The sequence below is a fragment of the Malania oleifera genome, chromosome 3 (genome assembly GCF_029873635.1).
Source record: "Malania oleifera isolate guangnan ecotype guangnan chromosome 3, ASM2987363v1, whole genome shotgun sequence".
In the NCBI taxonomy this organism is placed as follows: domain Eukaryota; kingdom Viridiplantae; phylum Streptophyta; class Magnoliopsida; order Santalales; family Ximeniaceae; genus Malania; species Malania oleifera.
The window spans coordinates 113,279,518-113,307,292 of record NC_080419.1 but is presented as its reverse complement, the minus strand read 5'-3'; the positions used below and the strand labels follow the sequence as shown (position 1 = coordinate 113,307,292).

The 27,775-nt window shown below is 35.3% G+C and overlaps 1 protein-coding gene across 1 annotated transcript; it reads left to right on the top strand.

The window, feature by feature from the left end:
* Positions 1 to 899: 899 nt before the first annotated feature.
* LOC131150985 (transcription initiation factor TFIID subunit 10) lies at positions 900 to 27,775 on the top strand. Its single transcript, XM_058102120.1, has 6 exons — positions 900 to 1,188; positions 1,299 to 1,363; positions 24,913 to 24,975; positions 26,870 to 26,927; positions 26,998 to 27,048; positions 27,385 to 27,775. The coding sequence occupies exons 1-6, from the start codon at positions 1,096 to 1,098 to the stop codon at positions 27,463 to 27,465; spliced, it is 411 nt and encodes a 136-aa protein (XP_057958103.1). The 5' UTR covers positions 900 to 1,095; the 3' UTR covers positions 27,466 to 27,775.

Below are 27,775 nucleotides of genomic sequence, written 5' to 3'. Positions count from 1 at the left end.
TATTCCCCTTCAATTTGAAATATCTAAAACCTTATCCTTGTTAAGTATTAATGCCAAAGGCCAATAAACCTTAGCACTTTAATTGTATTGAGTTTGTTTGGAAAGATGAGAAAAGAAAAGACTCTTTCTCTTCAAATCATACATTTGAACTGTAATCTATTAAGTGAATTGAAAGAGAAGAAAGAGAGAGTAAATCACTAAATCCCCTTATAATATTCTTTTTTGAATCGCTTTCAGAAGTGTAAGAAAAACAAGATTTTTTATAATACTTATTTAAAGTATCAATGTACCTCAAGAGAGAAAGTTGATCTTCTTATAAAATGTTAATTTAGTAAATAATATTAGAGTCTTATAATTACAGAATAATTTTGGAGCAATTATGGGGTTATTTTGGACAGACATTTAAAAAATGCCATTTAGAAGCAACAAGTCTTCCATGTAGGATTTGGAACACACCAATGGTAAGATGTTAAATAAGCACTTAGATTTGTATAAATGAAAGATATCATTAAGTGTATTTCGGTTATGTGAGTTCCATAAAATTTTAGTATGTTTGAATATTAATATAAGAAATCGTAGTTGGTAAGTTTTAAATCTTATGTGAAGGAATCATTCATTTAAAGAAATTGTTTGAAATCACTTACACTCTGTAAAAAGTATTTATCCAGAAAGGCTACTTATCTAAAAGTAGTTTAAGATTACTTATTATAAGTGCTTTCTTGACCTAAAAAAATAATTTTTAAAAATAATTTTTTGATATAAGTAATTATTTTAGTATAAAATAAATAATATTTATAGTTATAAATACTTAATTTATAAGTATTTTTTATAATAAATATTTATATTTTTTAAGACGGGGATTGAATTTTATTTTAGATTGACTAGGAGGCGTGTTGGACATTTAAAAAATATATTAAATTTGGAGAACCCCATTAGAGATTAGAGATTAAGAAATCCCTAGTTATCCGGAGTTCATATTTGTGCTGTCAAGCTCGCGATTCAGGGAGCATTTTGAGCGAGAGAGAGCGAGACACAGCGTCGAGACTGACTGAGGGAGACGAAGGTTCTCTGCCGGAGACCAGAGAGGGAGAGAGAATGAACCACAGCCAGCAAGCGGGCGAGGGGAGACACGATGACGATACCGCCCTCTCGGATTTTCTCACTTCGCTGATGGACTATACTCCTACGGTGACTTTTTCTTTTCTCGGGAATATCTTTGAAAATTTTTTCTTTCACCACGAAAAAGCATCTCAATTAATATGGTTACCAATTTCCGCTCTTTTCCTTCTCTCTCTTAGATTCCCGATGAATTGGTCGAACATTACCTTGCCAAAAGCGGGTTCCAGTGTCCCGACGTTCGATTGTAGGTACTTTCTTCTTTACCCTTGGTTTGTGTTGCCGAGAAAACTGAGGGGAAGAAACCAAAACAGAAAATATGAATGCTTTCTTTTTTCTATGCCCCTCTTAAAACCTATGAAATTATTAGTTTTAACTAAGAGTAGTATTCTACTACTATTGGCTGAATGAGAAATTTAGTTTTCTGTAATCGCCAATATAAAAAGAAGAAAGAATTCTATTCCCCTCTTAAAACCTATGAAAGTATTAATTTTTTTTAAGAGTAGTATTGGCTGAAAGGAAAATTTATCTTTCTGGGGTCGCCAATATAAAAAGAAAAAACGAAGAAAGAAACAAAAATGTGCCTTTATGTTTGTCTTTCTTGCATCTTCTCCTCGACCATACGGAGCTTGATGAGAGTTTACTAAAAGTGCTGTTTGCATTTTATTTTCATCTATTATTTCTTTTTATGTTGGTTCAATAGAGTAAACAATTAAATATGTTTCTGCATAATTGAGTGCTTACAAAAAAATGAAGAAAAATAGATTAAAGTTATGACATATTTGAAAAAAATTGCACTGGTGTGGCTTTGTAACTGATGTTTTCTTTAGTTTCCATTGGCTTTGATGAAATTAATTCTTAGAAAAATTTTCTTGAGCCAAAGTCCAAGGCTTAATTTATTAGGATGCGTTTTTTATTAACTCTGATAAAAGTTTTATCAGGTCTCTTCAATTGGTTTTTGGAGGAATGTATTCATTTAAAATGGATATTTTATCATGTCTACTCAATAGATTTGGAGAAAACTTGTGTTTACCATTAATTCTCTTCTTTCTGTGGAAAATATTCCCCTTGAATAATTCTCATGAGAACATATAATGACTTAGCTTGGCAGGAAACTTTCCAAAACTTATGCCTTACATGGTCTAAGATGCAGAAATATTATATATGTCAAGATGTCAGCTCGAGTTTGAATGGAATGCTCTATTCAGATCTCTTTTGGTATGAGGCACCTGATATAGGTCAAACATACTAAGAGAATCCTCTCTGTTAGTTGCTAATGTAATTTAATTCTAGTTGCACTAGATTCTTGGGAGTGAGAGGTTGTGCCAAATTTATGCATCAAGCTGTCAATGCCTACTCACGGGGAGTTGATTCCACACTTAAAAATAGATTATTTAACATGGATGCGAGATTGCTTTCCAATTTATGATCAGTGACATGAATTTCTGGATTTTTTTTAATATATATAAATATTGGGTAAGCTTTTAAAACTCATATGTCCGTCTTGTCTAAATATAACAATGACAGCTGTAGTGCATTTTCTTGTGATAGTACCATACAAAGCTTCTTGGAGTTTGAAATTGTGATTCAAGAAATACGCTGCTTGCCCCGTTCTTATTAAGACTTTTTTTTTGGGGGGTGTTGGTTGTGGTTAACAATGGGATAGAACAGATAATGGAAAGTTATTTATGGAGCAAAGCAAGCGTCTCTTCTTGGGCTTCAAACTCCAAGTTTTGAATCTGATTTTAGTATTTTGTAGAATGAGTTTTAGGGCAACTGGCCAAGTATGATTTAGATTTTACATGCAATTAGGTTAATTTTTTTTTTTCGCTTTTTTAAATAGGAACTTTGAGTAAAACTGTAGAATCTTGATGAAAAATGTTAAAAACGAATCCCAAATGTAAGTGTTTATACATACATGTTCATACATTTTTTTTGGAGTATGGTATCTATGAGGAGATTGAAAAGGGCAGGATTGGTTTTTTTTTTGGGGGGGGGGGGGGAGTGCATTTTGGAAAGGTGGGAAGGTTTCTGTTTTATGAAAAGTTTGAGGTATTTGAAAGATAGGTTGAAAATTTTGAATTTGGAAGTTTTTGGTGATGTTTGGTCTGGAAAAAAATATATTCATCTGGAATTGGGGGTGATCGATAGATTAGCTGAGGGACCTCTTTATGAGGACATAGCTGAGATACGAGTTTAGTTTTCCAATGAGTTTGGACAAGTTGTTTTAGGGGAAGAGATGAGTTGGAAGCAGGAATCTAGAATGAATTGGGTCAGGGATAAGGATTGTAATTCTAGACTCTTCCATAGGGTGGTGAGGGGGAGGAGAAGAAGGAATTTTATTAAAGAGCTAGAGAATGATGGTCGGGGGACAGGTTATCAAGATCCTGACTGCATTGCAGGTTTGATTACTGATTTTTATAGAAACCTCATTTCAGAAGAGGATGAGGGAAGAGCTATGGTCGAGGTGCTGGGTTGGTTCCTATATTAGTAAAGTAGCTTGGTTAGAGTGACTTTTGAGGAAGAGGAGATTTAGAGTTTGGTTTTTATGATGGATAGATTTAAGGCTTGTGAGCTAGATGGTTTTACTATGGCATTTTTTAAGGATTGATGGGAGTTCTTGAAGCGAGACTTTTTTCAAAATTTTTCTTGGGTTTTTTGACAATGGAGTGGTATGAAGGAGTATGAAGTCTACTTTTATTACCTTGGTGCCTAAGATTTTAACCAAGGTGTTATATGAAAGATTGGCTGCAGTTTTTGGAGAATACTATTTCTCTTAGTCAGAGCTCATTCATAGGTGGTAAATAGATTCTAGACGCAGCCTTGATAGCAACAATGAGATTGTTGAAGATCCTGTTTGAAGGGGAAAGGGATGTTGAGTGTTGAAATTGGACTTTTGGGGAAGCTTATGATAGGTTGAGCTCAAGTTTTTTAGTTGAGATGGAGGAAACGGATTTGGGGTGCTTGTCTATGGTCTCCATCTTAGTAAGCGCTGATGCTAAGTCTTGCTTTCCTGCGTCCAGGGGTCTAAGACAGGGAGATCCTCTTTCTCATTTTCTTTTTACTATTGCGATTGATGCTTTGGGTAGGATGATTGAGTGAGGAGTTGATAGAGGTTTGGTGGAGGGGCTTTAGGTAGGGTATAAGGATTGTACCATTTCTTATCATCAGTTCATGATACTATCCTTTTCCTTTTAAAGAATTTGGGTGGTTTGTCTAATTTAATGACCATCTTACATGTGTTTGAGAAAGCGTCTGAGCTGTAAATTGACTTTAATGAGAGTGGTATGGTGCATATAGGTGTTATGGACCCTTTTGTTAGGATAGCAGGTCATGTCATTTTTTTTTTTTTGATAGCAAAAGAAAATTCATTAATAGGGAAAGAATTTAGGGGCGTGGGGGGGGGGGGGGGGGGGAAGAAGAAAAAACATCTCCCAAAAAAATCTGGAACAAATCAGGAAAAAACTAAAACAGAAATAAATCCAACCAATTCTTCCAATCCCTATTTAAATCCTTAAAATTAGCTTTCCTTAAATTTCCAAACCCAGGACACCATAAAGAAGTCAAGAATTGAATTTTTTCCCAATCCAAATTCGAATTCAGCTTCTTTCCAGGAAAAAAAAATCCGCGTGTCTTGTTCCAACTATAGACCCCATAAAACTGCATACTTGCTACATTTCCATAGAGCTGCCCTATCCTTCCTTCTTCCAAAGGCTGCATAGAAGTGATTAAAAAATATTCCACTGAACTGGGGCAAACCCAACCCTCTTCCATAAAACCAAACAATTTATTCCAAAATTTTCCATGCCAAATCACAATGCCAAAAAAGCGAGAGGCTGTTTCAGAATTCCTACAACAGAGCATGCAAACATCTAGAGAGAGGGCCTTCAAAGGTCTCCTAATTTGCAGCAAGTTATCGGTATATGTTTTTTTAAGCCGAACAAACCAAGTAGATGCTTTAATTTTTGGATGAACTTTAACCCTCCAAATAATAGGATAAAGAGGAAAGGGTGAGTTTGAATAGTTCAAAATTTCAAGGAATGATTTACAAGAAAACACCCCCAAATGGTCTAGACACCAAGAATGAACATCCCTACCCAATGATACTTTGCTTTTGTTCATTATGGACAGCAAGGAAGACAACCCCATCATTGCCCTATCAATTAGAGGTCTCCTAAAATGAAGATTCCAAGAGACCGGAAAGCAATTCCCATTATCCACAAAGAAAGAGATAACTCTCTTTGGCTTAGAGCTTAGTCTAAAAAGATGAGTAAAAGAAGTGAAAAAAAATTGTTCCCAAGTCATGGGTCTTTCCAAAAACGTATCTAGGAACCCCTACCCACTACAAATTTAGTGTGAGGGGTGAAGATAGAGCAAATATGGGAAATATACCTCTTAAGGACTTCCTAAAGAACATCTCAAGCTAGCATTGGTATCACACCCATTCTCATCCAACCCAAAACTACTACAAATAACTCTATACCAGATGGAATTATCTTCTAAGGGGAAGCACCACAACCATTTAGCTAAAAGAGCGGTGTTTTTAGACTCCGAGTTGCCAAGACCCAACCTCACTCTCCTTTTAAGACTTACAAACCTCTGCCCAGATTACTAAGTGATCCCTACAACCCCCTCTAGATTAGGCCACAAAAAATCTCTCATAATTCTCTCAAACTTGCTAGGGACTCCCATTGGAGTTCTAAAAACAGATAAAAATTCTACGGAATGCTAGAGGATACAAGACTGGATTAGTGTAATTCTACCCCCGAAAGAGAAAAGGGCAACCTTCTAACCATCTAATCTCTTTGTAATCCTCTCCACTACTGGATTCCGAAAATCCGCCCCTCTAGGATTCCCACCCAATGGAACCTCTAATTAAGGTAGGGTCCAATCCAATAAATCACACTCTGCGTCTGCTACCCAATTTCTAGTTCTCTTATCAGGTGCCATTTTAACTCGACATATTATCTATTTTGGTGTCTTTTAGGAGGTAACCCCAATGCTGACTCTTTTTGGGACCTTGTTTTTGAGAGAATGTCTAGGAGATTGGACGGGTGGAGAGATTGTTCTTCACTTTAAGGGGTCGATCAATGTATGCCTTTCCTCCATCCCTTTGTGTTATCTTTCTCCCTGAAGAATTCTTGTGTTATCTTTCCTCCACTCAAGAAGTTGACAAGTTGGTAGTCGAGTGGTAGTGAGGGTAGTAAAAAAGACCAGTTTGTAGGTTGGGAGACTATGAATAGATTTAAAAGGGAGGGAGGCTTGTGTGTGGTTAACTTCATATCCAAAAAACATCTCTTTGGTGGAAGAATGGTTATGGTGTTTTCCTTTAGAACCTAATTCCCTTTGGCATTTGGTAACTCACAGGAAATTTGATCTATTGCAAAATGATGGGATGCCTAAGTGGGATTTAATATTACTTATTCGAGTCCTTGGAGGTTTATGTCACAGATTTATCATCATTTTCTTCCTAAAGTCTATAGTATATAGTGGGTAATGGGGAGAGAATTTGTTTTCCAAAGGACCTTTGGGTGGGGGCGACACCTTCAGCTCTTGTATATCCTCATTTCTTTTGGTTATCAAATCTTAATGTTACTCCAATTTATGCTGTTCTGCATTAGCAAGAGGAGGAACATTCTTGGGAATTTTAGTTTGGGAGAAATCTTAATGAGATAGATTAATGATTTGGTTCTTTTGATAAACTTGCTTGACTCGTCTCTTGTTCATTTGGGGAGTGATAAAAGGGTATGGACTTAGATTATTGGGAATTCTCTTTAAAAGTCATTTTTTCCCCTATCTATCTGGTTATCCTAATGTGGTCCCTTTTGCCTTGTATTCATTGATTTTGGAAAGCTAAAGTTACCTGAAAAATAAAAGCTTTTATTCATACAAGATTCTTGAAAAAATCAACACCGATAACTTGCTTCAAATGAGAAGCCTATAAGGCCCTGTCACTTGATGTTTGTGTTCTTTGTTTGAGGTGTGGGGAGCCTTGCTCATATTTATTTGTCCAATGCCTTTTCACTTTTGTCATTTGGAATTAATTATTAGGATCTTTGATGAAAACTAGGTTGCCCTTCGCACTGAATGCCTTTTTACTACTATGTTTAGGGGATTTGGCTAGTGAAAGGATAGAGAAGGCTTGGTGGTAGACTGGTAGTGCACTGTTGGCTATTATTTAGTGTTTTTGATTGGAGAAAAATTCTAGAATATTCAAAGATGTCTATTACTAACAATTTTCTTTAGACTAGAGTGGTTTATCTTGCTTCACTATTGGTGTTGGTATGTGGGTTTTTTTTTTCCAACATATTTATTTGGAAGACTTATGGCGGGATTGTTTGGCTTTGCTTCATTGAGTTGTTTTCTATTTTTTTTGTGATCTTGTAGCTGCTTTTCTTCTTGTTGAAGAAGGATTTCTTATTCTCCCTGTCGTATTTTTCCTCTATCTTTCTTTTGTTGTATACTCTTTTCTCTTCTAATTCAATTCATTGTTTTATCAAAATAATGATAATGATAATGATGATGATGATGATGATGATGACGACGATGACGACGACGACGACGACGACGAAGATGTAGGTGGGGAATTTGTAAGAAGAGGTAATATTCTAGGAATTGAGGAGTTGGAGATAAAAGACCAAATTTAAATGGGTAAAAGATGGTGGTTGTTAACTCTTCTTTCTTTCATAGGCTGGCTAATGGTAAGAGGAGTAACAATTTGGTTAGGGAGTTAGACATGGGGGATGGGAGAGTCACTAATGACCAATATCAGATCACTTTTGTTTCTTTTAGAATATGTATTCGGAGGATGGTCATTGTAGACTGATGTTAGTGGGACTAAATTGGAATCCTATACCTGTTGGTTAGTAGAGGTGCTTAGACCATTTGAGGAGGAAGAATTGAGGGGTGATTTTTGGGATGAAAAAGGATAAGGCCCTAGCTTCAACATTGCTTTTTTCCAAGATTCTTGGGAGGTTGTAAAGAGTGATCTGTTGAAAGTTTTTACTAATTCTTTGGGGATGGGACTTTGACCAAAAGCATAAACTCCTCCTTTATAACCTTGGTGCCTAAAAAATATAGATATATTAAGGTTGAGGATATCTAGACTTTTGTTTTGTTTGTAGTGTGTACAAGGTTATTACTAAAGCTTTAGCTAATAGGTTGAGTGCAGTGCTTGCTAACACAATCTCTAGCGCCCAATGTGCATTAGTGTGGGGGAGGCAAAAAGTGGGTGGCATTCTTGTGGCCAATGAGGTGGTAGAGGATAGTTGTAGGAATAAGAATAGGGAGTTTGTTTTTTAATTAGATTTTGAGAAAGCATACAATAGATTAAGTCGGGGCTTTTTGGATAAAGTCTTTGCAAGAAAGGGTTTTGGTGAGCATATAAGGGGTTGCCTATCTAACGTGTGGTTCTCAATGACTGTTAATGGTGAACTTGAATCTTGGTTTTTAGTGCTTCTAGGGGCATCAGATAAGGAGATCCTTTATCCCCTTTTTTATCATTCTTGTAATTGATGGTTTCATTTGGGTTCATCCTAAAAGCTTCATACTCGCTTGTGAGCATGTCGATTCTACTATCTCTAACATCAACTGTTCCTTCATAGGTTAGTTCAAGTTTATCCTAGATTTCTTTAGCTGATTTACATGCCATGACCATATTAAATTCATTTACATCAAGAGCACAATATAGTGCATTCATTGCACTTGAATTTACTTGTAACATTTAAGATCATTGTCGGTTATCTCTGTCTTTTTTAGGTATTTCTTTACCATCTACGGTTTTAGTGGGTATAAGGTCACCATATGTGACAACCTTCCATGTTTTCCATTCCATAGTTTGTAAATAGATTCTCATTCTTTGTTTCCAAAAGGTGTAGTTTACACTGCAGAAAAAGAGGTGGTCTATATGAGGATTGACCTTCAGCAAAGGGAGATACACCTAGGTGTGCCATAGGGATCTTTATGTAGCTTCTAGTTAGGATTTACTACAACCCCGCTCTGATACCAATTGAAAAGTAAGGTGTACTCTCAAGAGGGGGGATGAATTGGGATTAACAATTTTTCTTTAGAAACTTCTTTAGTTAATTCTTTCTCAACCCTTTTTAGTTTTAGCAAACACACATGTAAGATTTGAATTTAAATCACAAGTCCAGCTGAGAATTAATTTAGTTATAATTCTTTATGAATGAGAATACCAAATTAAATACTTTGTAGGCTTCTCAAGACTTCTTCCAGCAGCTTAGATCAACACCCAATGAATTAATTTAATCAATCAAGATAAGCTTCAATATAAAACAATATATCAATTCCAGCAATGCTTCCAAGATTCAGCTTTTGAATATGTCAACCCGTTCAGCAAGATGAGTTTGATTTCTCAATATGAAACACAATAGAAAATTCAACCAAGCTCCAAAACTCAAATATTGATGTCAAATATGTAACTTGAATTATGCAACCAATCAATATATTAATGAGCTTTGGTATTGATCAATCAACGTACTCCCTTGTGGTTTCCGCAATAATATTGATCAATCAACGTACTCCCTTACAGTTTCCGCAATTCCCAAAAGCAAATTAACTTTCAGCGATTAAATAATCAATCCACGCAGTTTATATATGTGTAGAAAATTGAATTCACAACCACGCAGTTTGTATATATATGCAGAAAATTAATGAAAGTACGGAAGAGAGAACAACACCAATATTTTATGAGGTTTGGCTATCCCCGCCTACGTCCTCACCTTAGGCGACACACCTAAGGATTCCACTATACCACTCCTTTACGGGTGGAGCAAACCTTTACAACACTCCTTCAATAGGATAGAGCTCTCCTCTCCAAGCGATACCCCACACTTAGTAAACGAACGATTCAACAACCCTGAATCGTCAAAAAAACAAGAAAGCAAGAAAACTTCTTGCGTACAAGAATTACTCTAAAAAAAGAGCAGATTAGTACAAGTTTTAGCACAGCTAAGAATACTTCAATTTAAATATCAATGAAGAATAGAATTGAAGCTTAGAGAATATATCACCGGGATCTTTCTTTTGATTGATCAAACTCAGAATTTATGCTCAAAGATCGGTGAAAAATAACTCAGCAAATCTCAGAAAAACTTCAGCAAGTATGTGAGCAAGAAGACTTTTTGAAGAGTATGAGAATTATAAGCTTGATTGTAGATTTGAATTCTTGGTATGTGATTTGATTTGTGAAATCATGTATTTATAGTGTTAAAAAGTCTTATTTTTGTGTTGCCCAAGTTACTTGGAGTGTTTCCCAAGTTTTGACAAAGTTTGGGGCACAAGCAACATAATTTGGAAACTTTTAAACGTTGTTTTAAAATGGCCGTTACGAAGTTCAGTTGACTTGACTCATTGGGGTCAGTCGCCTAGACTTTGAAATTTAGTGTAATATCAAAGTCAGAATGGGGTCAATCGCCTGGACTCACAGGGATCAGTCGACTAGGCCTATTACGTTTCCCTATTTTTAATTCAGCATAAATGTCAGTCGCCTGACCAGATAAGGGTCAGTCGCCTGGGCAGTAAGAACAATGCTTTTTTTAAACTTGTTTCCAAAAACTCTTGCCAATTTGTTTTGAAACTTTTTAAAAATATTTTCCGGGGTTTTCAAAAAATGGTCTCTAAGTCAATAATTAATCCCAATGAGCTTCAAAGCATTTATATTGACATTTAATTGAAGTACTTACACAAGACTTCCTTAAGACTTTAAAACTTTCTAAACTTAAAGTCTTTATGTATGTCTTGCTCTGGGTCCATTATGTCCTTGAGCTTCAATATTTTTTAAGCTTCATCAGATTTTTCTATCTTTGAATCCAAGTTTTTCTTTCTTCAATTTTCTTTTGTTTCATCATGGGCCAAGCATAATCTTCATGTGAGCTTCTTTACAAACACTTAAGCTTGTTCCTTTAGAGACTTGATCTGTTATATACACTATTGAGCTTGATCTCTTGTTATGAAATTTTTTGAGCCCTGAAACGTATCTTAGCAAAACATGTTTAGATCCTTTGCTTTGTTATCATCAAAACAAGATTCGTAAGCCTTGTTAGGCCAACACTTAGTGGTTCCTTTTGGGGGTAACACTAGAGTAGTGGGGTTTTGGAATCTAGTGGTGGAAAGGGTGATGAAGAGGTTAGATGGGTGGAAGGGCGGCTCTCTTCTCTTTAGGGGGAAGAATTACTCTGATCAAGCTTGTCTTTCTAGCATCCTGCTTTATTTTCTGTCTGTAAGGGATTGTGAGTAAGCATGAGAAAGTTATGAAAGAGTTTTTGTGGTTTGATGTGGGGGTCACAAGGATCACTTAGTTAGATGGGATGAGGCCTGTAGGTCTAAGGAGGGAGGGCAGGGTCTAGGTAAGTTGGTGCCTAAAAACACTACTCTTTTTAGCTAAATGATTATTGCACTTCCCTCTAGAAGACCCTTGGCTGAGTAATGTAGCTTTGTCCGCTTTTTTCCCTCATCTCTTTCATTTGAGTGCTGAGCAAAATAGAGTCATATTTTCTTTTGCTGGGGATTTGAGCAGTCCTTTGGTTTCCTGGAATGTCCATTTTAGGAGACCTCTTAATAATAGGGAGATGGATGAGTTGTCTTCTTTGTTATCTCTATTGAGTAATCTTTTGTCGGGGAGGATTGTTCTTGGTCCTTTTGGGATCAGTTGGGAGTGTAGTCTTGCAAATATTTTTTTGTATTCTTGATCCATTCTAGTTCTTCATTTCTGTTCTTCCTTATTATATGGAAGGCCAAGGCTCCCTAAAAAATTAATACTTTCACTTGGTTGGTTGTGCCTATTAAAATAAATACTAAAACTTGTTGCAAATCAGCCGACCTTTGAAGGCTCTTTTTCCCAATGTATGTGTGCTCTGTTTCAAGAACTCTGAGACAACTTCTCATCCCCTTTTCCACTGTGATTTTGCTTGGAGGATTTGGAATAAGCTGTTTGGTATTGTGGGAGAGAGTTGGGTATGCCCTGCATCAGTGGAAGACTTACTAGCTATTTTCTTTTACAAGTTTTGGTAGGAGGCGGGATAGGGCAGCCTTATGGAGGTGTGGCTTATTTGCAGCTTTATGGGGGATGGAATGTAATGCATGGATATTCTCCCACCGCGCCGGGGGGGGGGGGGGGTTGCTGAAATTGATTTGGGAGCTGGTCTGGGATAAAATCCAGTATTTAGCATCACCATGGTGCATTGGTTTTGGGTTTTCCAGAGGGAATAGTTTCCAAGAAATGCAAAGATATTGGTGGAATGTGCTGGCTTGTTAATTTTTTTCCTGCTTTCTGTAGTTTTAGTTGTTTTTTCTGGTTTGTTACAGATTTTTCTTTGGGAGATGTCTCACTCTACCTTTTGTAAATTCTTCTTTTATTAATTAAATTTTCTTCTGCTATCATTTTTTTTTTGTGTGTAAGAAGTTGACCATGCTTTCTGTTCAAAGCTTTGGTGATGCATAAACTAAATGTCCATCAAATAAGAATAATGTATGATAATAGAGGGAGAACATATATTCTGAGGATGGTGATTGACAGAAATGACATGCCTATCAAAATGTGGGTGATGATTCTGTAAGTTGTCTATAAAATTGGCTATGCTTTATGTTCAAAGTTTTGGCTACATGTCCATCTAATAAGAATAAAGCTAGAATTATTTTGTTGAGAACGTTTAGAGATAGCAAAATGATGCACACACGCAAATTCTACATATAAAATGACGGAAAGTTTGGAGTGTTTTTACACTCTTTTAAGTGGACAAAAATACCCACCCTTATTTACTCAAATTTCAATAATCTCTCTCTCTCTCTTGATTTGGAATTTGAGTTTGATGAGAGAGATGGGGTCCTAAATTGAAGGAGGTCAATAAACTAGGTGCCTTAGTTTCATCTTTATATCTCTTTTTTCTCTCGTCAACATATTCAACGTTCTCTCTCTTTGATCATTAAGCCAAATATAATAAAAAATATGTATTTTTACTTCATGTTAAACCTCAATAAAATCCATTGCAAAGTGGCAAGTTCTCAATAGAAAGTGTCAAATATACAATAATAATAACTCCCCGTTAAAAATGCTGTGAAGTTCACTAGGACTCAAATTTTGAATATGCTTCTTGTTACAAAAAGATGACATAATTTTTTCAATAGAAAAATAAATCTATTAAAAGGAGAAAAGGATTATATAAAGAAGAGGATATGATATCCTTGTAGTGAGGATAAGATATCCTTGTTATTTGGATTACATATATTTTATTTGTATTGAATAATATGTGGATATTTTATTTTTATTTTATTTTTTGAGGGATGGTGGGGTGGGTGGGGGTTTAAAGTGAATTTTCGTGCAAAAACCAGTTTTAGATTTATTTCAAAGCTTTTTGAGGTGTAAAAGCCACACCCTTAATGTAAGGATGACTATCCCTATTCTAGGTAGCAGAGATCCCTTTAAACAATTTTAGATTCATATTGAAGCTTTTTGAGCCATTACCCCTTGTGTAAGGATGACTACCCCTATTCTAGGTGGTAGAGATCTTAATGGATCATTATCCCTTAATAATACTTAATACCAGTGTTTTAAAAGGTGAAGGTGTAAGGGGAGACGTTTTACCCTCCGCGAGGCGAGGTGTAAGCCTCAAGGCATTAAGGCGTAAGCATTTTGAGACTGTATTTTTTAAAATAATTAATAAATAAAAAAAATTATATATAGTATAAAAATGAGAAAAATGTTAGAATAATGGAGAAAAAAATGAAATCATAATTCTTAAGTATTAAAAATAAGCCATAAGTTTTCAAACAAAAGAGAAAAAACCAAATTACAAATTTCTGTCTGAGAACCTCAGACCCGTCGGACAGAGACTTTGAAAGAAAGAGCAGAGGCTTCACGAGAGAGGCTTCGTCGAGGCTTCGAAAGAGAGAGCAGAGGCTTCGAGAGAGAGAGAGCAAAGGCTTCGTCGAGGCTTCGAAAGAGAGAGCAAAGGCTTCATCGAGGTTTCGAGAGAGAGCAATGGGCTTGTCAAGCTTCGTCGAGGCTTCGAAGAGAGAGCAGAGGCTTCATCAGGCTTTGTTGACAAAGCAGAGGAGAAAAAGCTTCGTGGGAGAGAGGAGGAGGATAGGGTTTTAGTGCAATACCGAAAGGTGTACGCCTTGCTGTGAGGCGTAAAAAAGCGAGGGTTTTTATCTAATGCGTACGCCTTTTTACCTGATGCGTATGCTTTTATGGAGTTACGCCTTTTCACTTACGCCTTGGTGCGTTTTTGACCTAAAACGCCTCAAGAGGCGCACCTGAAAAATGCCTTTAAAATCACTGCTTAATACTTTTGTGATGGGAACCTTCATGGGGCTAGGGCTCTAGTTCAGCCATTTTTGAGTAATAGGAATCCTAATTTATTAAGGAGTCATCTTGTGCGGAAATGAAAAAATTGTCAGAAGAAAAGAGAAGATTCTAGAGAGGAATTTAAAAGAAGAGTTTTCTGTTGTGGAAGATGCATGCTAAGAAGACGGACAATTCTTGTCATAGGGTTAGCAAAGGAAAGGAGTGACAAAATGGGGGGATATATAATATAATGAAAGCAGCAATCTTAGTGAGTTTGATTGTGGTGGGGGTTTACTGTTGAACTAAATTAGGGAACAATATTGGGTATGTTTTTAATTCAAGTGACATTTTAAGGGACTTATCATATGTACATCCATCCCTTTTGGAGGATTGGAGGGGGTTTCTATGTTTGAAAATGACGGTTTGGTTAATGATCTGCAGTGCGAGGATGAAATTTTACCTACACTAGTAGAGGATATTTCAAGGAAGGATTTAGAAGTTTAGGATCTTGGATTTAAAGTTTTGTGATCCCGGAGAAAATGAAGTGTGTTTTGATGGGTGTAGAAACAGAGCTAAAAAAAGGTCAATGGGAGTTGGCTAATATAAAATGTTTGGTGAATTATGAAAAAAAATGATTGAAGAGGGGCCTTAAACTTATGAGTCATACGATGAAACTGTGAGAAAGGGTAGTTGAACAAAGATTAAGGCTAGAAACGAAGGTTTTAGAAAATCAATTTGGGTTTATGCCTGGGAAATCTACTATAGAAGTTATGTATCTTTTAAGAAGATTATTGTGGAATTAAACTTATGAGTCATACAATGAAATTGTGGGAAAGGGTCGTTGAACAAAGATTACGACAAAAAATGAAGGTCTTAGAAAATTAATTTGGTTTCATGCCTGGGAGATCTACTATAGAAGCTATATATATTTTTAGAAGATTAATAGAAAAATTTAGGTAAAAGAAGAGGGACTTGCATATGATATTTATTGACTTAGAGAAGGCATATAATAGGGTACCTAGGGAAGTTCTATGGTTGGTTTTAGGAAAAAAAAGGTGTATGTAGTAGGTATACTGATGTCATTAAGGATATGTATGATGGAGTAATGACTAGTGCTAGGACTGTTGGTGGAGAGACTAGAGAATTTCCAATCATAGTAGGTGAACATCAAGGATATGCATTGAGCCCTTATCTTTGTGCTTTAGTAATTGATGAACTAACTAGGAGTATCCAAAATGAGATTCCATGGTTATGTTGTTTGCAAATAATATTGTCTTGATTGATGAAACCAAGTGTGGAGTAGAATCGAAGTTAGAATTATGGAGAGAACCTTTAGGATCTAGAGACTTTAGGATAAGTAGAAATAAGACATAATATATAAAATGTAATTTCAGTAATAGTAGGACGAATATTGGAGACAAAGTTAAACTTGATAATGAAGAAATCAATAGCATTAGTAGATTTTGATACTTGAATCTATTATGCAAGTTGAAGGAGAAATTGAGGAAGATGTAATGCATAGAGTTAAAGTAGGTTGGGTAAAATGGAGAAGTGCTTTGAATGTGCTTTGTGATCGTAGAATACCCTTCAAGTTAAAAGGAAAGTTTTATAGGATGACTGTAAGACCAGCAATGTTATATGGATTGAATGTTGGATGACTAAGAAACAATAGCAATGTTATATGGATCAGATTTTTTGTTGTAATTTTTATTTCTCTATCTAATATAACTTCTTTTATTTTTTTTAAAAAAAGGGAAAATTAGCCAAAAAAATCTATTTGACTCTAAAACTTGGGAAGGCATCCTAAGAGGCAGACGAGGTTCAATAATTAAGTTAAAAATTAAGAAGGTTATGAGTCTCGTGAAAGACCATCGTGAGCACCCAATTTGCCCTTTTTGTTTTCTTTTTGGCAAATTGGTAGTTTTGGGATCCTCACTCTATCCTAAATGCACAACAAAATGAGCATAAAATATTTCGCTTTGATGCATCTAATTTAAACAAAAAATGAGCAACCCATTCAATTAAAATCACACTCCACAAGCAAGAAGCATGTTTTTACACAATCAAGAAAAATGCTTTTACACATATAGGAAATGTGCTTTTAATTAAATTAATATATGCAGCAAGAAGACATGATAATTAATGAACATAACAATGGAGTAATTGGTGATCATGACTCGGCCTAGGATCATGCGAAGACCTAAGGTGAGCAAGCCTGCCAAGCCAAGGGGATGAAAGCAAGCAAATAAGCATAAAGAAAACAAAAGGAGCACTTTAACAATTAAGGAAAACAACAAAAAATGTGCTTGGGGTCAAAACCCAAGTTGCCTACTTTTTTGCTTTTGAATGAGGAATTAAGTCCTTACTAGTTCACACCTCGATGAAGAAGGCTTCCAGTATGAGGATCATGCCCATGCACCTGCACATAGATTACCACACATCATTTATGTAATCAACACACCATTTCAAAGGTGCTTTTTTTTGGGGAAAAGCAGATTGTGTATGGCTGTATGCCACTTTAGTGGCTAATGAGGTTGTGGAGAACTTGAGTATTAGTAAAGGGAGGGGTATTGTGTTTAAATTGGATTTCGAACAGGCTTATGATGGAGTTAGTTGGAAATTTTTTGATAAGATTTTGGAGAGGAAAGGTTTTGGGTTTAGTCGGAGGACTTAGATGAGGGGTTCTTTGTCTAATGCTTTATTTTCTAATTTCTATTATGGAGAGCCTAATTCATGGTTTAAGGCTTTGAGGGGTGTTAGGAAAGGTGATCTGCTGTCTCTTTGTTGTTTGTGTTGTTAGAGGTTTTGCGAGCGGTATAGGGGTGGGTAGTAAGAGTCATTGAGCTCATCATCAGTTTGCTAATGACACTATCTTCATCTTAGAGGATCATAGGAAGTCCTTTTTAAATGTGCTTACCATTTTACAACCTTTTGTCCATTTTTATGGGCCAAAAGTTAATTTACGGAAGAGCTAATAGCTGGTTTTTATTTTGGGCATTAACTTTTGAGAGATCTTTGGAGCTGGCTTCTTTAGTGGAGTTTAGATTGGCCTTTGTTGTACTTAGGGGTTCCTTTGGGTGGTAATCCTAGGTTGCTAGGTTTTTGGTTCCTGCGGTAGAGAAGGTGGCTAAGTGTCTAGCTAGTTGGAAAGGCATTTGTTTTTCTTTAGGTGGTCAAGGAACTCTTATTGAATCACCGTATTTCTAGCATTTTGCCTTATTTTTCTCCATTTTAAAGTTCATGTGGGGGTATCTAAATCTATAGAGAGAATCATGAGATGCTTTCCTTGGTCTAGGGTGGGGAGAAGGATAATTTGTTTAGGTGGGAGGTGGTGCGTAGGTTGAAAAAAGGAGGGTTGAGTCTTGGGATTTGGTGTCTAGAAACATTGCCTTGATGAAAATGGTTATGGAGGTTCCCTTTAGAGAACTCTCTTTGGCATGGAGTAGCTAAAAGTAAATTTTTCTTACAAGAAAGCGGGTGGGGTACTAACTTGTTATTTAGATCTTCTTTTGAGAGTCCTTGGAGATGTATATCTTAGCTTTGTCCACATTTTATTTCTAACACCGAATATGGGGTTAGCATATTCCGTTTTTGGGAAGGGAGAATGAGCTCTTCATGTGTTGTTTCTTCATTTATATGAGCTTCCTTCATTACATAATGGGGCTGGTTCTTCTTTTCTGATTTCTGATGGGAGAATTTTTCTTGGGAATTTTCATTTCTGTATAGCTCTAAATGATACCTCTTGTTGGGGTTGTTGGAGGGTTTCTATCATTCGGATAGGATATGAGGAAGTGATTGCTGGAGTCTTTGGGGGATTTCTCTTGCAATTCTTTCTGAGTTCTTAATCCAGGAAAAATTATCTTTTTCTTTCTATTACAGTTTTTGGGAGGCCAGATTTCTATCTAAAATTAAGGCTTTTATTTGGTTGTTTGTGTTAATAGAGTTAACACTAGCAGTCTGTTGTGGAGTAGGAGGCCTTCTATGGTTTTATCCCCAGATGTGTGTGTTCTTTGTTTTGATATTTCTGAAGCTGCCCGCTTATTTTTGTGCTGGTCTTTGTCCTGGAGGTTTTGGAATAGACTCTTTGGTTTATGGGGGAATGTTGGGTTTATACAGGGTCAGCAGAGGATATATTCGGTATTTCTTTCTCAGGGTTTAGAAGGAACAAAGACACATCAGCCCTTTGGAGATGCTGCGTGTATGCTGTGTTGTGGATGTTTGGTTGGAGAGGAACACTCATATGATCAAGGGGAAGAAGACTTCATGGTCTTTGGTTTGGTGTAAGACTCAATATCTGCTGGCTGTTTGAAGGGATGTTCACTGTGATTGGGTTGCTGTTTTGTACTAACCTTTTGTTTTTCTGTTTTTGCTCTTTTGTTCTTTAGAGGAGGATTTCTTATTCCCCATTTTTGTACTTTCTTTACGCAATGCAACAATGCAATGATTCCTATTGACTTGTTCTAGAAATTTGAATCAAGATATTTAATTTCATAGGATGATGTCACCTACTCAAAACAAACATGATTCAATCATTCAAGAGAGAGATCGAGTAACTTGTTAATGAAAACATAACATTTAGCATGCATATAAAAATAACATCATTAGACAAAGAGTTCAAGAAGTAATCACATGCTAAACCTAGATTATGTTCTTTCAAAACCTATTCAGGTGACATTAGTCAAAGATTAATCAAGAATCCTAAACATGGATGAAGATTGAGGTTGAGAGCGCATACATTTTGAATTGAGTATGTGAGGCTATGAGGGTGAAGATTGCTCCAAGAGGTCTCCACTATTGTTTATCTTCTTGAACTTTTTCTAATCTCTCTTTCAGTTCTCAAATCTCTCTCCTCTATTTTTGAAGATTGCTAAGCATCCTTAGCTTGTATTTGGTGCAATACACATACCAGATGGGGCTGGCCAAGAGGGAGGGCCTTAGCCCATTTACATGGTTTAAGGCCGCCACAAAAAGCCAATGGGCCAAGAGTGGGTAAACAGTTTTGGTAACTGAAAGGACAAGACCGCACTTTTTCTTTTTCTATTTTTGTTATGTTGTTTTCATAAAGGATATATTGTTCTTCTAAATGATTAACATTGATGGCAATCCATACATGGGAGAGGATAACTACTATAGCTCGTCCAATCTGGTACTATTCAGTCCAACCCCATAAATCTTAGCCACGGAAAGAAACATACCCTAGGATGCTATTTATAGGTCGAGGGGAACCCAAAAATTTTTCTTTGAGGTTTGAAATGATCCAACAGCTAAAAATGGTTGGCGATCCCTTTAAATTTGATAAAAAAGCTCAGGTGCTGCAAAACGGTCAAAGACAGATGTTGGGTCTGGTGATATTAGAGAGGCAGGTACCATTCTGGCATACATGCTCTGCAGTTTTAACGCTCTTTCTTTGCCTTTGCTCTCTCTTCCTGTTTTGAGGCCTTGGCTACAAGAAAGCCCTTAGAGCTCCATGGAAATTATGGTTGTGCCACATTGCATTCAAACCCTTCAATTTGGCTAAATTGCATTAAGACCCTTGAAAAGGTGAATTTGTGCAATGGGCCAAAATGAGGTGTCTGTAATATGCAACTTCATGTGCAACATACGTGGTTCATACTAGTAAAAATGAATGCCTGGTCAAATTAAGAGCAATTTGGTTGAAAATCTTGGTTTTTTATTTTGGTGTTCATGTTCAGTGGACCACTGACTGCCGTAGTAAGTAGTGGTAGGAAGCATTTTGCTGGATTGTGAAAGACATGATGGCCTTTTGGCGAAGTAATAGAGATGTCCTAGTGGAAGAGTGTAAAAAAGGATTTTGAAGCTGCAAATGTTAATTGTCCATTTCAACGCATGGCCATATGGTGGAGGGTGATGAGTTCTTCAGCAGACATGGGAATAAGAAACAGAAAAGTACTTAGGCCAGATAATTTGATGTGCAATTTCCCCATTGAAGGTCCTCAGCTGCTTTGGTGACCCATTATTAATGCAAATTGGGCTCAAGGTAAATCATTAGAATATTAAAATAAAATAAAAAAATGAATCCTATTTTGCAGGTGAACTTTTTAGAATTTTTCAGCTTCCTTTCATCTTATGTGGTGCTTTGTAATTGGCATTTGATAATACTTCCAATTTTGGGAGAAAATTGGGGTAAACAAACTCCAATACCTGCCTGGAAATTTTTGTTAGTCATTTTTTTAGTTTTTAGTTTTAGTGATTTTTTTTTAAATAACTTGAGACTCATTGAGAGGTGTCTAAAAAGCATGAGTTTTTTTTTTTTTTTTTGGAAAAATTTTCAGGCATTTTTAGAGTTTTCTGTGGTGAAAATTCTAATAAAACTAGCCTCTATGTAGGTTGTGAGATAAGGTCCTTGTATCTGTCTTCTTATTTTGGTTACTGTTGCATCACCTGTATCCCTAGTGCAGTTGCTTTTCCCTTAAAAAAAAGGATCTTCATCATGGCTGGAAACAAGGGACAAGTGAGAAAGGGCCCTTTTAGACTAGTAGTAGAATGTCAATGGCGCAATTGGTCACAATTGTAGCCATTATGTTATATTATTATCATAATAATAATGCTGCTTCCATTTACTTTGTTTTTATAATTGTTTATTATTATATGTATATAATAAATTAATAATAATGTGTAGCAATACTATTTTGTTGTGCATTAATATCCAATGCCAAAATGGTGGGAGCAATTTTGTCCCAAAAATAGGATTCATGGAATGTGATCCCCATGATACCTGGGGAGCATGGGAATGGGATTTCCATGTTTTGTACAATTCCTTCATTCCTAGGAATTGTGAGTTTGCTGAGTGATGTAGAACAAGAAGTAGGGCAATGGATGGACCCTCTTTAGAGGGTGATAAATGAGTATTTGATTAAGGAATCATTGAATTTCTGCCCAATAATTAATTAAGGTCATGGTATTAAATTTCCATGAAATTATCGAAACTTCCGTCGAAATTTCCGATTTCCGTCACCCTTGAAATCGAAATGGTAGTCGATTTTTGTCTTGCATAAATTCAGTCGAAATCTCAACGAATCATACGAAATTTATCGAAATCTTGAAATTTTAGCGAAACTTGTCGAAATTTTGACTATAAGATTAAATTTCGTCAGAATTCAAATGAGAAATTTAGGATTGAAGTGAAATTTCTATCTTAATTTATTTTATTGAAACAAAAGTTTATTACATGTGCTTTTGAAGTTATATGAAAAAATAAACTTACAGTAACATTTTTTTAACCATTCATGTCTAAATTATAATTATTTTTATAATAAATAATATTGAAATGATTTATGAATTTCATTTGTATTAATTGAATATGTTTAATGTACATTATCTTACAAATATGTTTGATACACATACTATTTTACAACTTTTCCACCTTATACAAAACTTAGATGTATTTAATTTGTAATATATTAGTCTAAAACTTATATTATGGTTTTTTAACCATTTCTAAATTTTCACAAAGAATTCCATGCTTTACTACTAATTTCTGTTATTTTTTCAAATCAAAATCGAAATTGACATCGAAATCGAAATTTTCATTGAAATTTCCGTACTTTTGGAGGTTCGAGATTTGAGTTGAAATCGAAATTTAAGATCTTGATTAAGGTTATGTTTTTGTGGGGGTTAGTTTGTAATAGATTTGTCTTTTAGGGGTTCATTTTTAATTTCATGTATATTTAGGGGTTTATATGTCATTCATATAATCTAGGCTTTCTGCTAAATAGGGTGTTGAAAGCCATGTAAGATTTAGTTTTTGTGAACTTGAAATTGAAGTGAACATGTGTGTTATTTCCCTCTGGTATCTCATTCCTCTCCTTCTTCCTTTTCCTTCTTCTTCCCTCTCACTTCTACTATTTCTCTCCCTATTTTCCCCCTAGGTAGTACCTATAATGTTCTCTTGTTTCACCCTTGCTGCTGCTACTGCATCATTTGGTATTAGAGAACCCAATTGTGAATTTGTGATCTCCACTCTTCCTTTTTCATTCCGTTTTTCCCCTCATCCTTTCCTTCCACTATTTTCAATTAAATTTCAGCAGTTTCTGCAGAATTCTTGAACCCATTTCTCTCTCCATCTTTGATCTACTCTCTTTCCTCCTCTTTGTCCTTCCCTCTCCTTCTTGTAATCTATCATTACATTGTTCATTGCCAGAAAGTAACCCAAAAAGAGAGAAAAACAATCTGCAACTGTTCGCAGCCATTGCCCTTCATTTTCATAGACCACTTTCGAAGTATCATTTTGCAACACCACCGCTAGCAGAGACAAACTAGTGATTAGGTCCGGCCCCAAAATTCATCGCCGTCCAACAAGGCGTGTGCCCATGAGTTAGATCAGAGTGGCGATTACAGTATGCACCTCATGTGCCGGTGATGCACGTGGTAAAATTTCCTGCCAATTTGTGAAGCATGGTAGAAGGTTAATTGTTTGGTTTTGGTACACATTCAAGGATCCATCAGTACTGTCTTCATCATAATTAGACTAAAGTACTGCAATTGTTAAGGTTATATGAAAGTTTGTTTAATTTCCGTGTGATACTCTACAGTAAAGGTAAAATTGAAGGTGTTCTTGAGGAATCGGGAGTCAAGTTTGTGGTAGATTGAGAAGTGTGAACAAATTGTGTTTAAGGCCTTCAGTGACTTAGTTGCAGTGTGTGTGTATATATATGTATGACCCATCAACATGGTGACAAGTTATTGAAAAAAAGGAATGCCTTTTATTATACCTTGGGCACATATATATTTTATATATATAATCCATCAACATGGTGACAAGTTATTGAATAAAGGGATGCCCTTTCTTATACCTTGGACAGTTTCAAGCCTTTTCATACCTTTCTCATGTGTGGAGAAAATGTTTGCAAAATCGACATTGATGAAAGGATGTTCTATGGATGCGGTTTCTAGAAATTGGGCCACTCATATGCAGCTTCATCTAGAACCCCGCATAAAGCTTCATGAGACGTCTTGGGTTTATAATTCTACTTTGCATGTTTATGAGAGGTTTTCAGCTCCTATCCAAATGGGCAACAATTTTGATAATGTTTAGTGTGATTTCATACCTGCGAATATTGGCCATATCCTCCTTTATTCTCCTTGGTTGGATGATTTGAATGTGACTCAAGGACATGAGAACACATATATCTCTCCCAAGAACAGTTGGAAGATTATTTTGAAGCGTGCTCTACCAACTAACCAAAACAAAGAATATGACAATATTGATCATGTCAAAGTTACTCAACTTGAAGACACGACAAACAAGGAAATGTATGTGTTTGAATACATCCAAAGTCTTCAAAACATTCCTATCGTTGAGTTTGTCATTGCTCACGTGTTCATAGATGCCAATTCTCAATTAATGTCTTTTCTTTCTTTGATGCTACCAAGGGAAAGTGTTTCTTGCATCACTCAAGCACCAGATTCTGAAGAGTCCAAGTTCATTGCATCTTACTTTTGATCTCTCCATTTCAAGATTTGAGGCCAAATTTTTTCTCAACTGGGGAGATTTGATGTAGAACAAAAGCAGGGAAATGGATGGACCCTCGTTGGAAGCTCAAAGAGAATTGGATTAGGGAATTGTTGGATTTTAGCCAAATATATTTAGGAGTAATTAATTAGGGTAAAGTTTATGTGGGGCTTGGTTTGTAATGGATGTGGTTCATTTGTTATTTCATGTAGTAATTTCATATAATTTAGGATTTTTTATAATTAGGGTGAAAGCCATATAAGAGTTAGTTTTTGTGAATTTGAAATTGAAAATGAATATGCGTCTGTTGTTTCCCTCCACAGTGCTGCTTCTCTTCTCATCTTCTCTCCCAAATTTCCCCCTGGGCAGTGGGCAGTACCTATAGTGTTCTGTTGTTCACCCTTGCTGCTGCTGCTGCTTCGCTGCACATCAAATTCTATCCTCAGGACAAACATGGGAATGGGATGCCATGCCTGGGAATGTTTGAGAGTTTCTGTGAACCCAATGCCTTCCAGGCTCCAAGTGTGGTGGTCCAGGGAGTGGGGAAGTTGCATTCTCATAGATCCCACTTGTGTAGCTTAGGTAAGCGTTCTAGATGTATGCACATGATGTCTCTTTTGGTATGGTCAGCTCCTTGGCTATGCTCATCTCCTTCTTACTATCCTTTCCAGTACAATGATTCGTGTCTTTCTTTTATAATATGCTAAAAATTTCCAAATGATGTTAGAGACCACTCAAAAATTCCTGTAAATTCTTATCTTACATTTTTGGCTCTTGGTTGAACTTTGGTGAAAAATTGACGCCTGCAGCACTGCTGGGGTTCTTCAAGATTGAAGAATTTGTCAGTGTGAAGAACATAAAATTACGTGAACTGAAATTGTTTTTAATGATAATGTGTTCTTTGATTCAACAATACATTTTGGATGCTGATTGTCTGCCCTCACATGCGATAGAAAAAATTATCTACCCTTGTGTTTATATATGATCTGATTGCTCCAGTTTCTCTTTATATTTGCAGAATTAGGCTGGTAGCTGTGGCTACGCAGAAGTTTATTGCAGAGGTTGCCAACGATGCCCTTCAGTATGTTTTGAAACCCTTCAACTTATGCACTGTGATTTTAAATGTATGAATGCAAAAAATATGACCTTAGTCTTCACATGAAATTGAGATATTTACTTTAGATGGCTACTAATTAGGGACCGTTTGGTATCACTGCCAAAAATTATGAAACAAGGACTAAAAACTAGCAACTTGTTTTGTTAATATTTCTAAAACTAAAACAAATTAAAAGATTGTTCAATCCTTGAATAAAATAGATTTTTTTTTAAAAAAAAATGTGACTAATAATAAGAAGTACAAAAAAAATGCAAATTAAAAATGTTCTAGTAAAATTTTTATAATTTTTTACTTAATTATTGTATTTCAAAATTCACTTTATAAGAAAATATTACTGAACATGACAATTGATAAACAGTAAGAATATTCTGTAAATGGCTGTCATTATTATTATTATTTTTTAATTTTTTTAAAAATTCTATGGACACTTTAATTATGTGTTAAATTTATATTGCCATTTTATTATTATTTTGATTAAATGAATTATTTGATCCAAGAAAGGTTAATTTTGGTAATAGGTTGCCAAGACAACTAAAAACCATGAATTTTAGGGGTGGTTTGGTATCACTGTCAAAAATACAAAAATGGAAACCAAAAAAAAAGAAAAAACATCAGACACAGAAACTAGAAATAAAAAACCAGTAACCTGTTTGGTTATTATTTATAAAACTAAATCAAATTAAAAGCTTAATTAAAAAATGCTCATTTTTTTCTTTAAATAAAATAGTATGATAAAAATATGATTAAAATAATAAAATTACAAAATGATACACATTAAAAAAAAATTCTATAATAAAACTAAAAATTATTATAATTATTTTCTCAAATTATTATACTTTCAAAATTTATTTTACAATAAAAATTTTATTAGACTGACAATTAAAAAGTAGTAAAAATATTTTATAATGGGTTTTGTTCATATATTTTTTTTAAATTTATATATATATATATATATTTAATTTAGTTATATTTAAATTCATTTGACATTTTATTTTAATTGTAATTTAAAAGTGTATAAAATGAATGATTTAATCTAAGAGAACTATTTCTTGATATTAAAATTTATAGCAATAGGTTGTCAAAACAACTGAAGATCATAAAATATGGTTTTCAGTTTTTTCACAAATAGCTGAAAACTGATGGTAGAAATAGAAAACTAACAACATAAATAAATGCATTTTTATGATGTGTTTCTTTACTATGCAGAAATAAAAGCAGAAAATAGAAAACAACAATGATACTAGACAGGCTCCTGGTTTTCTGTTTTTTCGCAAACAATTGAAACACGTCAACAAAAAACAAAAACTGGTAATGTAAACAAAAGCGTTTTTATAATTTGTTTTTTCGCAATGCAAAAATGACAACACGCGTGCCCTTTTAGTCTGTGGCTTGTGCTAAAAACCTGCAATTTTTACGGGCCTGGGGTAATTAGGGAATAAATGGGTTGAATTCAGTTATGGGAAACCAACTAATTATTTGGTAACATAAAACTGAGTTGGTAATTCAAACCTGGATCTTGTTTGTGCTTATCCAAAAGGGGGGGAAAAGAGAGGGAAGAGAAAGGAAAACAAACGTATATGAAGTCTGTTGAAACAAAGATTCTACCACCCATAGAATACAAGTATAAATGGAAAAGGCTTCAATTTTTTGTTTTGAGGTAAATTGGGATTCATAATGCTATCAAGAAGTTCCTCATTTTTTTTTCTTCTTTAAAATTTCCTATAATTTATCAGATTTTAGTTTTCCTTTTATATATCATTTCCATGTTATCTTAGCTAGGATTTTCAGTTCAAGTTTGCGACTTTTTAAGTTCTAATGTTGCTAAAATGTGTTTTACCATTTTCGCACTGTAATATAGGCAATGCAAGGCAAGGCAGTCTGCAGTAATTAAGGACAAAAGAGAGAAGCAGCAAAAGGTGCTAGAATTATGCCTCTTCTGTATTTTCCTACTGTTTTTAGCTTGTCTGAGTATTTTTATGGTAACAGGATAAGCGTCTTATCTTAACCATGGAGGATCTTACCAAGGCACTGCATGAGGTAAGCATTCTAAGCTATTTTTGCCTTGGGGAGTGAAGTTTTTATGTTGGTGTAGTCAAAATATTTAATTTATTTTCATCAAGAGTAATGTTGCAACGGCCTTTCCTATTTGAACTTGTTCATATGCCCAAATATGATCTCATTGTTGGTCAAATCTCCAGTGCAAATAGATTCTTGTTCAAATATCCAAGGCTGGCCGATGGCTGTTTTAGGTTGTGTTCCTGACTACATGAGCCCTCAAAATTGAGTATTATTGTGTACTGACCTTAATATTTTCTCCCATTTCTTTATAATTTATCTTGATTACTGAGGATTCCATTTCCAATAAATGAGCAGTATGGAGTGAATGTGAAACACCAGGAGTACTTTGCTGATAGTCCTTCGATTGGGATGGATCATGCTTCAAGGGATGAATGAAGAGGAGTCTAATCTGTAAGAGAGAGCCTTCACAGTAGATATATGCTCGAGATCATTTATAATTTATGTGGTTATGAAAATATTACTACCACTATTCCTTGAGGCTACACTTCTGCTGTCTTTTAACTGTGGAGCTTCTTAATCCGTGTTACTTATTGTGTACATTTATGCCATGTTGTAAAAAAAAAATATGGGTCTTTGTTGCAACTTGGTAGCAGCAAAATTCATGTGTTCTTTCAGTTTGTTCCTTTTTGTCTTCTCGATGGTATTGAATCGTATCAATATAATGAATAATGATATCTGAGAATCA

What these genes read in the sequence shown, in the direction of transcription:
- LOC131150985 (XM_058102120.1), top strand. Translation starts at nt 1,096, where the DNA reads ATGAACCACAGCCAGCAAGCGGGCGAGGGGAGACACGATGACGATACC. An exon ending in AAAGAGAGAAGCAGCAAAAG is followed by an intron (nt 26,928 to 26,997) that starts GTGCTAGAATTA and finishes TTATGGTAACAG; the next exon opens with GATAAGCGTCTTATCTTAAC. An exon ending in TTACCAAGGCACTGCATGAG is followed by an intron (nt 27,049 to 27,384) that starts GTAAGCATTCTA and finishes ATAAATGAGCAG; the next exon opens with TATGGAGTGAATGTGAAACA.